The sequence below is a fragment of the Anoplopoma fimbria genome, chromosome 13 (assembly GCF_027596085.1).
Source record: "Anoplopoma fimbria isolate UVic2021 breed Golden Eagle Sablefish chromosome 13, Afim_UVic_2022, whole genome shotgun sequence".
Classification (NCBI taxonomy): Eukaryota; Metazoa; Chordata; class Actinopteri; order Perciformes; family Anoplopomatidae; genus Anoplopoma; species Anoplopoma fimbria.
This window is the reverse complement of record NC_072461.1, coordinates 28,123,990-28,135,903: the sequence shown is the minus strand read 5'-3', so window position 1 is coordinate 28,135,903 and position 11,914 is coordinate 28,123,990. Positions and strand designations below refer to the sequence as shown.

General features: G+C 38.9%; 1 protein-coding gene across 1 annotated transcript; it reads right to left on the bottom strand.

The window, feature by feature from the left end:
- Window positions 1-7,230: 7,230 nt before the first annotated feature.
- Window positions 7,231-10,023, bottom strand: LOC129100883 (GTPase IMAP family member 8-like). The gene is made up of 3 exons (XM_054610423.1): window positions 10,005-10,023; window positions 9,850-9,909; window positions 7,231-9,599 (listed from the first exon to the last, which is right to left on the bottom strand). Exons 1-3 carry the CDS (start codon window positions 10,021-10,023, stop codon window positions 7,231-7,233), a joined length of 2,448 nt encoding a protein of 815 aa, XP_054466398.1.
- Window positions 10,024-11,914: the final 1,891 nt, after the last annotated feature.

The window sequence follows — 11,914 nt, the reverse complement described above, 5'->3', positions numbered from 1 at the left end:
CTGGGGCTCACAAACCCCTCCACCACGATAAGGTGGCGATTCATTGGGATGATGTTGATAAATAGAGATGAGACACCTCTTCTGGTCACGGTCATATTGACCTGCTCACTTAAAATCAAGTCATAAGGATTTTAATTGAAAGTAAACTCTATTTATGTTTATTTATAGTGTTAAGAAACATAAATTTACAAAAATGAACAAGAGATGAGCACAATGAGCGCGGTGTGTGTGTGTGTGTGTGTGTGTGTGTGTGTGTGTGTGTGTGTGTGTGTGTGTGTGTGTGTGTGTGTGTGTGTGTGTGTGTATGTCTGTGTATCTGTGTCTACGCAGCACACGAGTGACATGTCATCACGGTGTGCTTTGTGGAAATACATTTTGCATATGTTGCACATGTTGTGCTCGTCTCGATCTGTTTTTTTGAGTCCCTGCCCTCCTGGTGGGGCCTGGCACTGTTTATAATGTTTTTGGCAGACAGACTTTACTGACATGTTTTGGGTGAGGATGACCACTGTATTTAACCATTTGTTGACATTAATGTCTTGCTTGGAAGAATAGGAATATCAATTTCCTCATCTGATGGTTCATAATCAGTATCATCATAATCTGAATTGACCTCACGATGGTCCTTATCTTCAGACACATCCTCCTCTATTTCACTTCATGATCAAGGATGTGTTCAGAGGCTCCAGGGCTGTCATCCTTTAGTTTCTGTTGCTCATGTTGTCTTACAGTAAGCTGCTGTACTGTATGTAGCTGCAGAGTGTAATGTTGGTAGGACCCCCAAGCAACCCTTTTGTATGTTTCACCCCTCACCTGCTGAGTGTGGGCGGAGTTCTCCTGTGGGAAAATAAAAGGTTCCCGTCAAAGCCATAATAGTATCTGTATCTGTCGCACAGGTGAGGAAGTGAGAAAGAGAGTGTGTTAGATTGGGATGAAATATGGTGTTGCAAATACATGATATGAACCATTTTTTAGCATTGATAACACTAATTAAGGCAAGTAGAAGAAGTTTCATACTGAAAAGTACGGACAACCTGCAACATAACAGGAGGGTTAACAGAAATGCCAAATATATGTTTGGAGAAATTTAGGAACAGTGCCACTTTATTTCCAGAATCAGCTTTATTTACTAGCAACCATTTATATGTAAAGATTTCTTGTTGATTGTAGTAAGACGTATACACAGGGTTTGCTAGAATTTACCAACGCTGGTGAGTTACAACTACGCACCTGATCTGAACTAATGAGCAGATCTTGTTCAAATTTACCTCCAAGATCATCAACAGTTGTCTTCATCTGCTGCTACATTCTCTTCTCCCTGGTGCTACAAAGAACTGCTCTTTGAATATATAACATGTCCGACATTTTTTCCCAAACAATCAATATGATCACTAGCAATTGCAGTATTGGAGTACACTATTGTCCAAATTCTCAATCCTATAATAATAATAATAATAATAATTAAGCCTTTATTAGTCCCACAATGGGAATTTATTTCTCTGCATTTAACCCATCCCGGAGGAGCAGTGGGCTGCAATGAAGCACCCGGGGAGCAACTTGGGGTTAGGTGTCTTGCTCAAAGACACCTCAGCATGTTGCTGGTAGAGGGGTTTGAACCACCAACCTTGTGGTTACGGGACAAGCGCTCTACCTCATGTACCACAGCCGCACAGGAGATACTGTCATTTATAAGGAAAAATTAAATCAAAAAGCTAGTTGGTCATTTGACCAGAACTGAAACTTGCAGAAGAGTTCTTTATAAATAAGAGTATGCATGTCCAGCTGCACTAATAACATTCCTATTGAAAGTAAGTCACCTCTGTGGTGGAAATTAAACTTAATAATTAACCTGTGAGAAATACATGTGATGAGAATGATGTGGAACTTTATTGATTGTTAAACTTTTCTGATAGTTGAACTTTTATCATGAACAGTGAAACCACTGTGCGTACAGACTGTCCTCAGTGAAGTGAATGAGGGCTAACGCGCTGTGAATGCTGCTTTAAGGTGTTTTACTCTCAGACAGTCAGACTGTTAGTTACTGACAGCGCGGTGGGCAGTGTGGTCCGAGCTCTAATGACTGATGGACACATGTGGTGATGAAGATGGTGCAGCTGACCATCATCATCATCATCATCATCATCATCATCCTCCTCCTCCTCCTCCTCCTCCTCATCCTCATCCTCCTCCTCCTCCTCCTCATCATCATCATCATCATCATCATCATCATCCTCCTCCTCCTCCTCCTCCTCCTCCTCATCATCATCATCATCATCATCATCATCCTCCTCAGCTACAAAAAAAGAAAACTGACTGATAGACATCACATTACATCACATCACTAAAATAAATCAGTAATGATGACAAACATTTCCACTGTTCTGGTTAAAAGCTAAAACAGAACAACAGATTGATAGCAGGTTTATTATAATAATAACAGGTCAAAGTCTGGTAAATCATTTCCATCTGCCCACTCGACTGCAGATAACGTCTACTTTCACGTTGGACCTGAAGGCCATTAAACATGATGTTATCCTCATTTGAGACCTTGTCTCCTGCTGTAAACTGTCCTGATTTCATGGACTTAAAGTAGGTGACATCTTGTTGTTCCTCACATGGATTTGTTCTGGCCCCTTTCAGCACTTTAAAGGAAAACCAAAGACTAAATGCAACTCAAATAAAACCCTTTTTTTAAATGTACATCATAAATCAGTGGATGTCAACGTGATTTTCAAAAAGCTTAAAAAAAGAATCACGTAATGTTTGGGGAAAATAATAACTCTTTGATGTTTGGTACTCGTCCTTTTCTTTAAATTCCAAAACGATGCCCCGGTCATAAAAGATTTTTATGACTGTTTTATATTAAGAGTATTACGCAACAGATTGATACCAGGTTTTTATATTTTAGTAACAGGTCAAAGTCTTCATAACAATAAACTTTGTATTGCAGAGATCAAAACCTTCTCTACTTTCCCTCTGTAATCTAAACTCCTTTAGTCATTCTGTTACTGTCATGAGTTCTGAAATAAGGCCGACTGCTCTTCAGTTTTAGTTCATCTCACACTGTTTTTATTAGAATATGTATAAACCTGAAAGCAGATATGGTCGTCTCGTTCTTCATCTGAATCAGTTTGAACTTGTCTGGCAGCTTTAAGCACTCACTTGTAATAAGTAGAAGATAAGATAAGATAATCCTTTATTAGTCCCACAGGGGGAAATTTGCAGTAGAAGTAAAGAAGTAGCAAACAGGGTTTAGTGGGATAAAGTCTCCCTCTGTATTTATTTACCAAGTACTGTACGTGTACACTGAAGTCAGTACTGTGTACTAGCAATCATCCAAGCAACCATTCATATGTAAAGATTTCTTGTTGATTGTAGTAAGACGCATACACAGGGTTTGCTAGAATTTACCAACGCTGGTGAGTTACAACTACGCACCTGATCTGAACTAATGAGCAGATCTTGTTCAAATTTACCTCCAAGATCATCAACAGTTGTCTTCATCTGCTGCTACATTCTCTTCTCCCTGGTGCTACAAAGAACTGCTCTTTGAATATATAACATGTCTGACTTTTTTCCCCAAACAATCATTATGAAGCTAGTATGCATGTCCAGCTGCACTAATAACATTCCTATTGAAAGTAAGTCACCTCTGTGGTGGAAATTAAACTTAATGAACGTGATGAGAATGATGTTGAACTTTATGATTGTTGAACTTTTATCATAAACAGTTAAACTTGGTGTCACAGAAGTAGGTAACAGGAAGGTAAACCCCACTGTGCGTACAGACTGTCCTCAGTGAAGTGAATGTTGAATGCTGCTTTAAAACTGACTGGTTTTCCGTTAAAGTGCTGAAAGGGGCCAAAGTTGCAAAAATAAAAAACTTTTTTTAAATGTGTCACATTTTCAAAAAGAAAAAAAAAAAATCACGTAATGGTTCTTTGACTGTCATAAAAGATGATTGATATGAAGGTGATTTAACAGCACAGAGGTTAGGGAACAAGGTTTATATCAAGAGTATTACGCAACAGATTGATAGCAGGTTTGTTATTTCAGTAACAGGTCAACAACTGTCTGTGGTGGAACTTCATGATACACTTTGTATTGCAGGGATCAAAACTGTCATGAATCCTAAAATAAGGATGACTCATCACACACACTGTTTTTATAAGAATATGTATAAACCTGAAAGCAGATATGGTCGTGTCGTTCTTCATCTGAATCAGTTTGAACTTGTCTGGCAGCTTTAAGCACTCACTCATAGTAGGTTGAAGTAGCAGTGAAATAAATGTATTTTACATTTTTTTGTTAAAAAATTGCCAAGAAAGTCTTTAGAGTTTAGATGAATCTTATGAAATGGGAAAATCTTTCCACCAAAGACTTGTTTTTAATGGCAGAACAATGAACAATATGACAAAGTTCAGACACATGACATGTTTAAGTAAAGTTAGACTAAACCCACCGAGGAAAACATTTTAACAATTTAAATTTCTAATAAATAAAAATTTCCAAAAGAATGGAGGTTGTGACACAGCTGTCAACAAAACAATCTACTACTGTATCACTGAATGTTTTTACCAAACAGTGTTTAGGAGATAAAGTCTCCCTCTGCTGGTAGTCAGAGTCCTTAAAATATGACCACATAAAGACACAACTGTCTGGTTATCATATCCACGTCATACTCCTGCATGATTATGATTGGACGTCACTGAGCTCAGAGCGGTGAATGAACCAATGGTTGAAGAGGCATTCTGCAAACAGCTGATCCCAGTCAGCCTATGAGAGCACAACTTCAGAGCTCTGCCTGAACTAAAGCTATGAGTCATTATTGAATGCATTAAAAGGATTTGAACATTACAAAAAAATTGAATATCTCAAATAATTACTTCACATTTACACATTGGGACATTTCATTATAATCTGGATGATCAAATACTGTATTTATGAGCAAAATGCCACCTCAAATAATGAATTGAAAAGTTGTTTATTGTAAGTAGAAATGGCTCAAAGTCATTTAATCTCAGCAGTGAGGTACATTTACATGCTGTGGTTTCTGTATTTGTTTATTGGAAATGTAATAGTTATTTTGTGCAGTAGTCACCTGGTGGGATTTATTATGTATGAATACTATTTTATGAGTTATATTGCCTGATAGGTTAAGGTGTTCTTGTTTATTTGTCAAACCCAAGTTGTTGTCATTCACTTTAAATACATCTAAGTCGAAACAGGCCTTTTTTTCATTAAAGCACAGAACACCACATAACATAATTCATTCTGTCTCATAACAGGTTTTTTCTTAAAGAATCTTAGCTCTTGGTTTGCTGATTTCTGGTCTGATGTTAACCTCTAATAACGTTCTTAAGTGGTCTTTCCTTTCAACACTTTTCCCTAACTCTGGAAGACGATGCGACTGACTGAGACTGATCAATCCTTAGATTTGTCTCCACTGTATTTTAAGAAAACATTTTGCCACAAACAAGAACAGTAGATTTTGTCCTCCAAATATTGTATTATGACAGACGTGAGAAAATTCAAACCTTTCCTGTCGTACAATATTCATTAATACAATAAAAACACAAAGTCAGATCAGTTTTAAGAGGATTTACTGAATACAGATAGATAATACAGACATATTTATTTTAAAAATGGTAAATGTCAGAATCATGGTAGATGGAGCATGCTTAAACAGAACATGTTATAAATGCACACAGAAGCAAACAGGGAAATATTGATAGTTTGTCTAACAAGGTACATTTTTTTTTCTTTCAATGTTGTGCTGCACAAGTTAGTCACAGAATTACCGTTTATCTCCATACATTACATTCATTCAGGATACCTTTTTGTATATTGTTTATGTCCTTTCTATGTTTATTTACAGGCCTCTATCTGTTCTTGCTCTCCTCTTTCCATTTTGAATAATTTCTCATGACCTCCTCTGCCTCTTTGAGTTTTGAAGACCTGGTATCTCCCTTCAGTCATTCATCAGTTGTTTAACAAAGTCTTCACACTGTTCAGATGACTATTCTTGTGGAGGCTTTATTGGAGCAGAGCAGAGTAATTAAACATGTAATGTAAGTATTTCTGCTGTAGAGTTATGAGTAAATATGTACAAACTGTTTCAATTATTAAGTAATGAGTAATTGGTTACATTTAAAAGTAGTTTTCTGAACACTGCTCTTCAGTAGTGATGCTCTGATTGTGAAACTCTGGGTCGATGTTCAAAATATCAATTAAGCCGACACCCATGTCTTTGTTGTTGTGACTTTGTTTTTGCTGTTATTTATTACCCATTGTTTCCAGCAAAAGAGATATCTTAATACAAAACAACAAACTGATCTGTTTTATGCTCATTCAGCATTACAATCTTTAAATGAGCCAAAATTCAATCATATCAATTTATGAAACAACCTTTACTAAAACAACATTTTGCATGAATAAGATTTCTTAAAAAAAACATTAGAAAAAAACACTTCAAAAGCCCTTTAAGTTGCTGCCTACTCAAGCCCAACAAATGAAAATATAATTAAATATAAATGTAAAGGCGATAAGCAGCATAAGCAGTGTTTCCACATATAGACTTAACTTGGGCGGGCCGACCATATTAACGGCTGCATATGTATTTTAAGAGAACTATTTTAACTTTTTCCATTTTTTTTTCTCCTCCCTCCAAAAGACCATCTGCTGTTTACTAGTGGACTAGTAGCGGCAGAAAGCCTCCGGGAGGATGGAGAGCTCCTTGTTGCCTCAGCTGTTTGGGTGACAGACTGCAAGATATCTTTGTTTTTTCCAGACAAATTGTCACTGACAAAATCGAGCAGTAAAGCTACTGTGAGGGGTTTATAGTGCTGGAAATCCATTTAAAAAAAGGTTGGTTAAGTCAGAGTGGCTTACTGCTAAATGTCCTCGACTTCCTCATCATCACAGGGCTCACTGAAGAAGATGAACATCGATCGATACTGATGATATCGGTGCATCCCAAAACTTAAGCTCAAAACAGAATTAGATAATAGACCAACTGTTTTTAATGGGTCTGTATCCTGCATGATTTTAAAATCCAGCCATGGAATTTTAAAGTGTTGAATCACTTCCAGCCATTGGGGCAAACTAAAAACATGAAGACATCCATCTGTAAAGTCCATAAATGTAAACCTGCTTCTTCTATCAGCCTAGCAAGTTGTTAATCTATTCATGTGTGTTGTTTGGTCGCTGTGCTGTCTGTAGTGTGTCTGTCTACCTCAGAAAGATCAAACATAACAGAAACAATAGAACCAACAGCAGCACACCTAAACCATAAGTCAATTTTGTCTTTTGATGGAACTCTTCTTGGAGCTTCATGAAGCTCTTTTTCTCCTCCTCCAGGCTCCGTTTGTCCTCCTGACGTATTCGTTCCCAGGTGTCCTTTCTTTCTTTATCCCAGGCCTCTCGTTCTCTCTTCATCTCTTTTCTGAGCTGCTCCAGTTTATCTACAGCATTTTCCTTTTGCTCTCTTTCTGACTGAACTATTTTCACAGTAGCTTCCAGTTTTCTTTTCCCTTCCTGTCGCTGGGTTTCCTCTTGTTTTTTCCGTTTCCTCTCCTCTTCCTCCCGTTCTTTCTTCCTCACCTCACGCTCCTTGTTGACGTCCTCTAGATGTTTTGCCTTCAGCTTTCTCTCTTCTTCTTTGAATTTGCTTTTCAGTGATTTTAAATCTTCCTCATGTTTTCTCCGGAGGTCCTCATCTCTTCTCTTCATCTCGTCATCCTTCTCTTTCAAAATCCTCTCCACTTGTATTTGTGTGTATCCCTCTGTGTTGTCTAACATCTCAGTGTTGTAGCAGCCGCCATTTTCCTTCACCATGGTATCGATGTTGTTCATCAGCTCTCTGACTTGTGTGCGGTTTGTGTCATCTTTGTTATTGAAGACCTGGTATCTCCCTCCACAGTCCTTCATGAGTTCTTTGACAAAGTCATCACAGTCTTTGATATAACTCTCAAATGACTGGTCTTCCAGTGCATCTCCGCTGGTGAATATAATGATGATGAATCCTTCAGACTTCTTACCAAAATATCTCTTGATCAGCTCCACAGAGTCTTTTTCCTCTTGTGAAAAGTGGCCGATCTGCAGCACCAGTAAGATCACATGAGGTCCAGGAGACAACATGCTGATGCTTTTTTTAAACTCTTGTTGAGTTTCTTCATCAGACAGATTCGAGTCAAACAAGCCGGGCGTGTTGACCACAACGACAGGTCGTCCATCAATGTCTCCTGTTGCTTTCTGACAAGACTTCATCGGTGGCTTCGGGAGGATTCGGGGTTTGAAAAGCTTTTTGCCCAAAATGATGTTTGCTGTTGAACTCTTCCCGCTGCCAGCCTTCCCAATCAAGACAATCCTAAGCTCATCTCCCACCTCTGTCTTCTGTTTCACATCCTGCAGTTCAGCTTCAAGTCTTGAAACTTTCTCCATCTGAGCCTTGATGAACATCTTCATTGTGAAGCATCTGGATCCTTCAACCATCACCTTATCCACAGAATCCAACAGCTCTGGGATCTGCTGCTGGTCCTTGATGTTGAGAACAACATATCTTCCTCCACAGCTCTGACAGAGCTCCTGGATGCCGTTATCTTTTTTAAGATACTTAACAACAGCTGGAGCTTTAGGATCTGACTCCACAGTGAACAGAATGAAGGTGAAGTCATTGACTGCAGAGCTGAATGTGTTCTGGATGGTCTGTAACTCTTTCTTGTCTTCATCAGTGAGGGGACCCACAGGTAGGACCAGGATGAAGACATGGACGCCCTCAGGATCACAGAGGGAGATACACCTGAGAGATTCCTCCATCACTGCCTCCTGAGGTTTTCCACACAAGGCAGGCAGCTCCACCAGAGAAACCCAACGTCCACACACCTCTCCCTGATGTTTAACACACTCTGATGAGTTGGAGACTGAATGAAGCTCTGTCTGACCTAAAATGGCCTTGGCTGCTGAGGTCTTCCCTGATCCTGTCCTCCCACACAGAACCAGGTTTAAAGATGGTTTCATTTGGTCAGACTTTGGTGTCATGATCAAACCCTCATCCTCAAATACATCACACCTCAGATGTTCATTGTTCTCTTTTACAGTTTGACACAAACGTGTTAAAAGTTCTGGATGTTCAAGGTTCTTCTGCTTCAGATATCTGTATCTACTCATTCTGATCATGTCTTTTAAGGGCTGGTCTTTCTCCATGAAAGCTGAACTCTCCTCTCTGGGTGTTGATATCAGTATCAATGAATGATCAAATGATTGATCACTGAAGAGTTTCAGGACTCTGCAGAGCTTCTCTTTGAGTTCCTCAGTGAAGTCTTCAGGCTGTAGAACCAGCAGGAACACATGAGGTCCAGGATCAGAGAGTCTCTCACAGTTTTCTACATGTTCTCTTAGTTTGTCTTCAGAGATGTTGGGGAGCAGCAGATCTGGAGTGTTGATCAGAACTATTTCTTTCTCTTTCATCCGTCCACTGACTCTCAGACAGTGATCTGGTTCTTCCTCAGTGTTGAATGCAGTCACTTTCAGTATGAAGTTCCCCACTGAACTCCTCTCAGACCAGCTGTTCCCCAGCAGAACAACCTTCAGCTCAGACACTGAGAAGAAAAACTGAATTGGTCAAAAATGACTCTTCAAATTCAAGACTTGAATGAAAATGAAAACAATGAAACTAGATTCATAACCAACGAGGAAGTCACGGCTTTTTAAAGGTGGACTAGAGTGAATGTGTCAGCTGTTATCTTCAAACTTGAACATTTAGCAGTGAGCTTGCAAATATAAAAAAAAACAATTCATCAGATTATAATAAACAGAAGAATATTTATGACTGAGGTCAGTTAAACTCACTGTTAGGTGGCATCCATTCATTGCTGCTGCTCCTCTTCACAGGTTGGAGATCTTCTGACACTGTAAGAATACAGAACAATGATTAATTGACGTTTTGTCTTTAATAAAAGGGTATTTATCGTAATTGTATGGAATGTTGTCAAGACTGAACTCACCTTTTGCTTCAGTCGCCATGTTGTCACTCTGCTGGAAACTTCACACTGATTCAACTGGAAACCAACTGCTGAGTTTGAGAAGCTAAAGAGAGGATAGCATGAAATGTTCAATGGTTGTTTGTTAACTTGTGTTAGCTCATCTGCTGCTGTCTCATGTTGTATCGGTAACTCCCAACACACACTTACACACAATCACACTAAAGCTTTCAATGCAATGCTTATTTGTGTACTACTGTTTGACACAATAGGTTAATGTTAAACACCATAATAATTATTGGAAAAGTCCTGAGCCAAAGAACCGGCTCTTCGGTGGAGGGGGGGAAGTTTACCGGACAGCACATTTTCCAAAACAACCACATAGTCTTCATCCTTGCAGACTTTTGTCTGGCAACAGCTGATAACACCTTTTTGAAAATACAATAAAGTATTAATCTCTGCTTTACTTTGTTGTCAAAGTTTGATTTTGAAGGAGGCGCGTCACTGGAAAACAAGACACGGACGAAAAAGGGAGATTTATGTTTCAATGGAATTATTAGTTTAAGTGGTTGTTTGACAAATGTTCGCCAGGTTAACTTGCCCACCTGCATTACAGAGCAGCGTAGTGACTAGGGCTCAAACCCTTATCCCTGCGACTACTATGGATATGTAAAAAAAAAAAGAAAATCTTGTTATAAATGGATTTAAATGTCCTTTAAATTGCCTCAAATCCCTGTGTGTGTCAAACAACCTCCCCCGCTCCTGTAACAGTAGATGCCGCTGCCTATTGCCTGCCCAAAGCTAAGGCCATTGAGTCCCAGCCTGTCACATGACCCGGCCAATAACAAAATGGCGTCTCACAAGCGAGGGGCCGTACACTGAAGAGCGGCGCTATATGATCCTGGCTCATTCCTGCCGACATGTGATGTGTGAAGCAGTGTAGTGCCCAGGATCTACAAAGAGTTGACTAAACGTGTCTGAACATGGCTCCCCCTGCAGAGAGAGCAGCCCTGATGTCAGGTTTAGACGACCACATAGCACATAATGATCATTTTCAAATATATATTTTAAGTTTGAAGTTGGGTGAGCTATAAAAAGCATGCCATGTAATCCACCCCTGAAACATTTGTTTTATGGTAGCTTGTACTTTAATTGGTAGCAGTAGTACTAGTGTTGATAGCGGTAAAAAGTTAATGTTTTATCAACGCCGTCGTTTTACAGCTGCTGTAAGATTTATCAAAGAATGATTACATTTCCTATAATAAAAAGGCATCAATACATTTCTCAGAATAAGTGCACATTCTAGACACTGTAGAAAACTTAACAGGATTTAAAAGCAGAATCTTTAAAGAATTCACCCTAATTATGAAACAATTTATTCAAACTATGATTTCCGTGTCATCACTCAACCGTGGTGGCTGTTGCTGTTGTCGTTGGTTGACGGTCTCCCAATATGGATTTTTGGAGAAGTATATTTTAAGAATGAATATATTCTTTTTAGGTCAGGTCATGTGGTTAGTTTGGTAACAAACAGTGATTCTGTTCCAGCTAATCACCTGAACGGTCAGCAAACACCTGAGGATTAATAATCAGTTTTTACTCATCAAACTAGAATGTTGACTGTTTTACCGTTAAACATATATTAGTTTGTTTGAATTTATATTTCAGTTGTTTCTACTCACCAGGTGAGATCTTGTTTGCTTCCATCGGTGAAATTATAAATTCCAGACTGAAGCCAAACTCACCTGAGTCAACCTTTGCTCTCAAGAATGAACAGGACACACCTGACATCGCCTGATAACTTTACAGCTTAGTTAATGTTTAACAATCAGAGAAGCTAGAAAAGCCTGCTGCAGATCAGTATGTAACATGTCTACTCAAGTTAAGCATAGAACTACACCGTGTTCAATCTGACAATAACAACAAGTGATAAT

Bases quoted from the DNA above. Each gene is read 5' to 3' on its own strand.
- LOC129100883 (XM_054610423.1), bottom strand. The intron at 9,600-9,849 runs GTGAGTTTAACT...TTTTCTTCTCAG, and splicing joins TGAATGGATGCCACCTAACA to TGTCTGAGCTGAAGGTTGTT.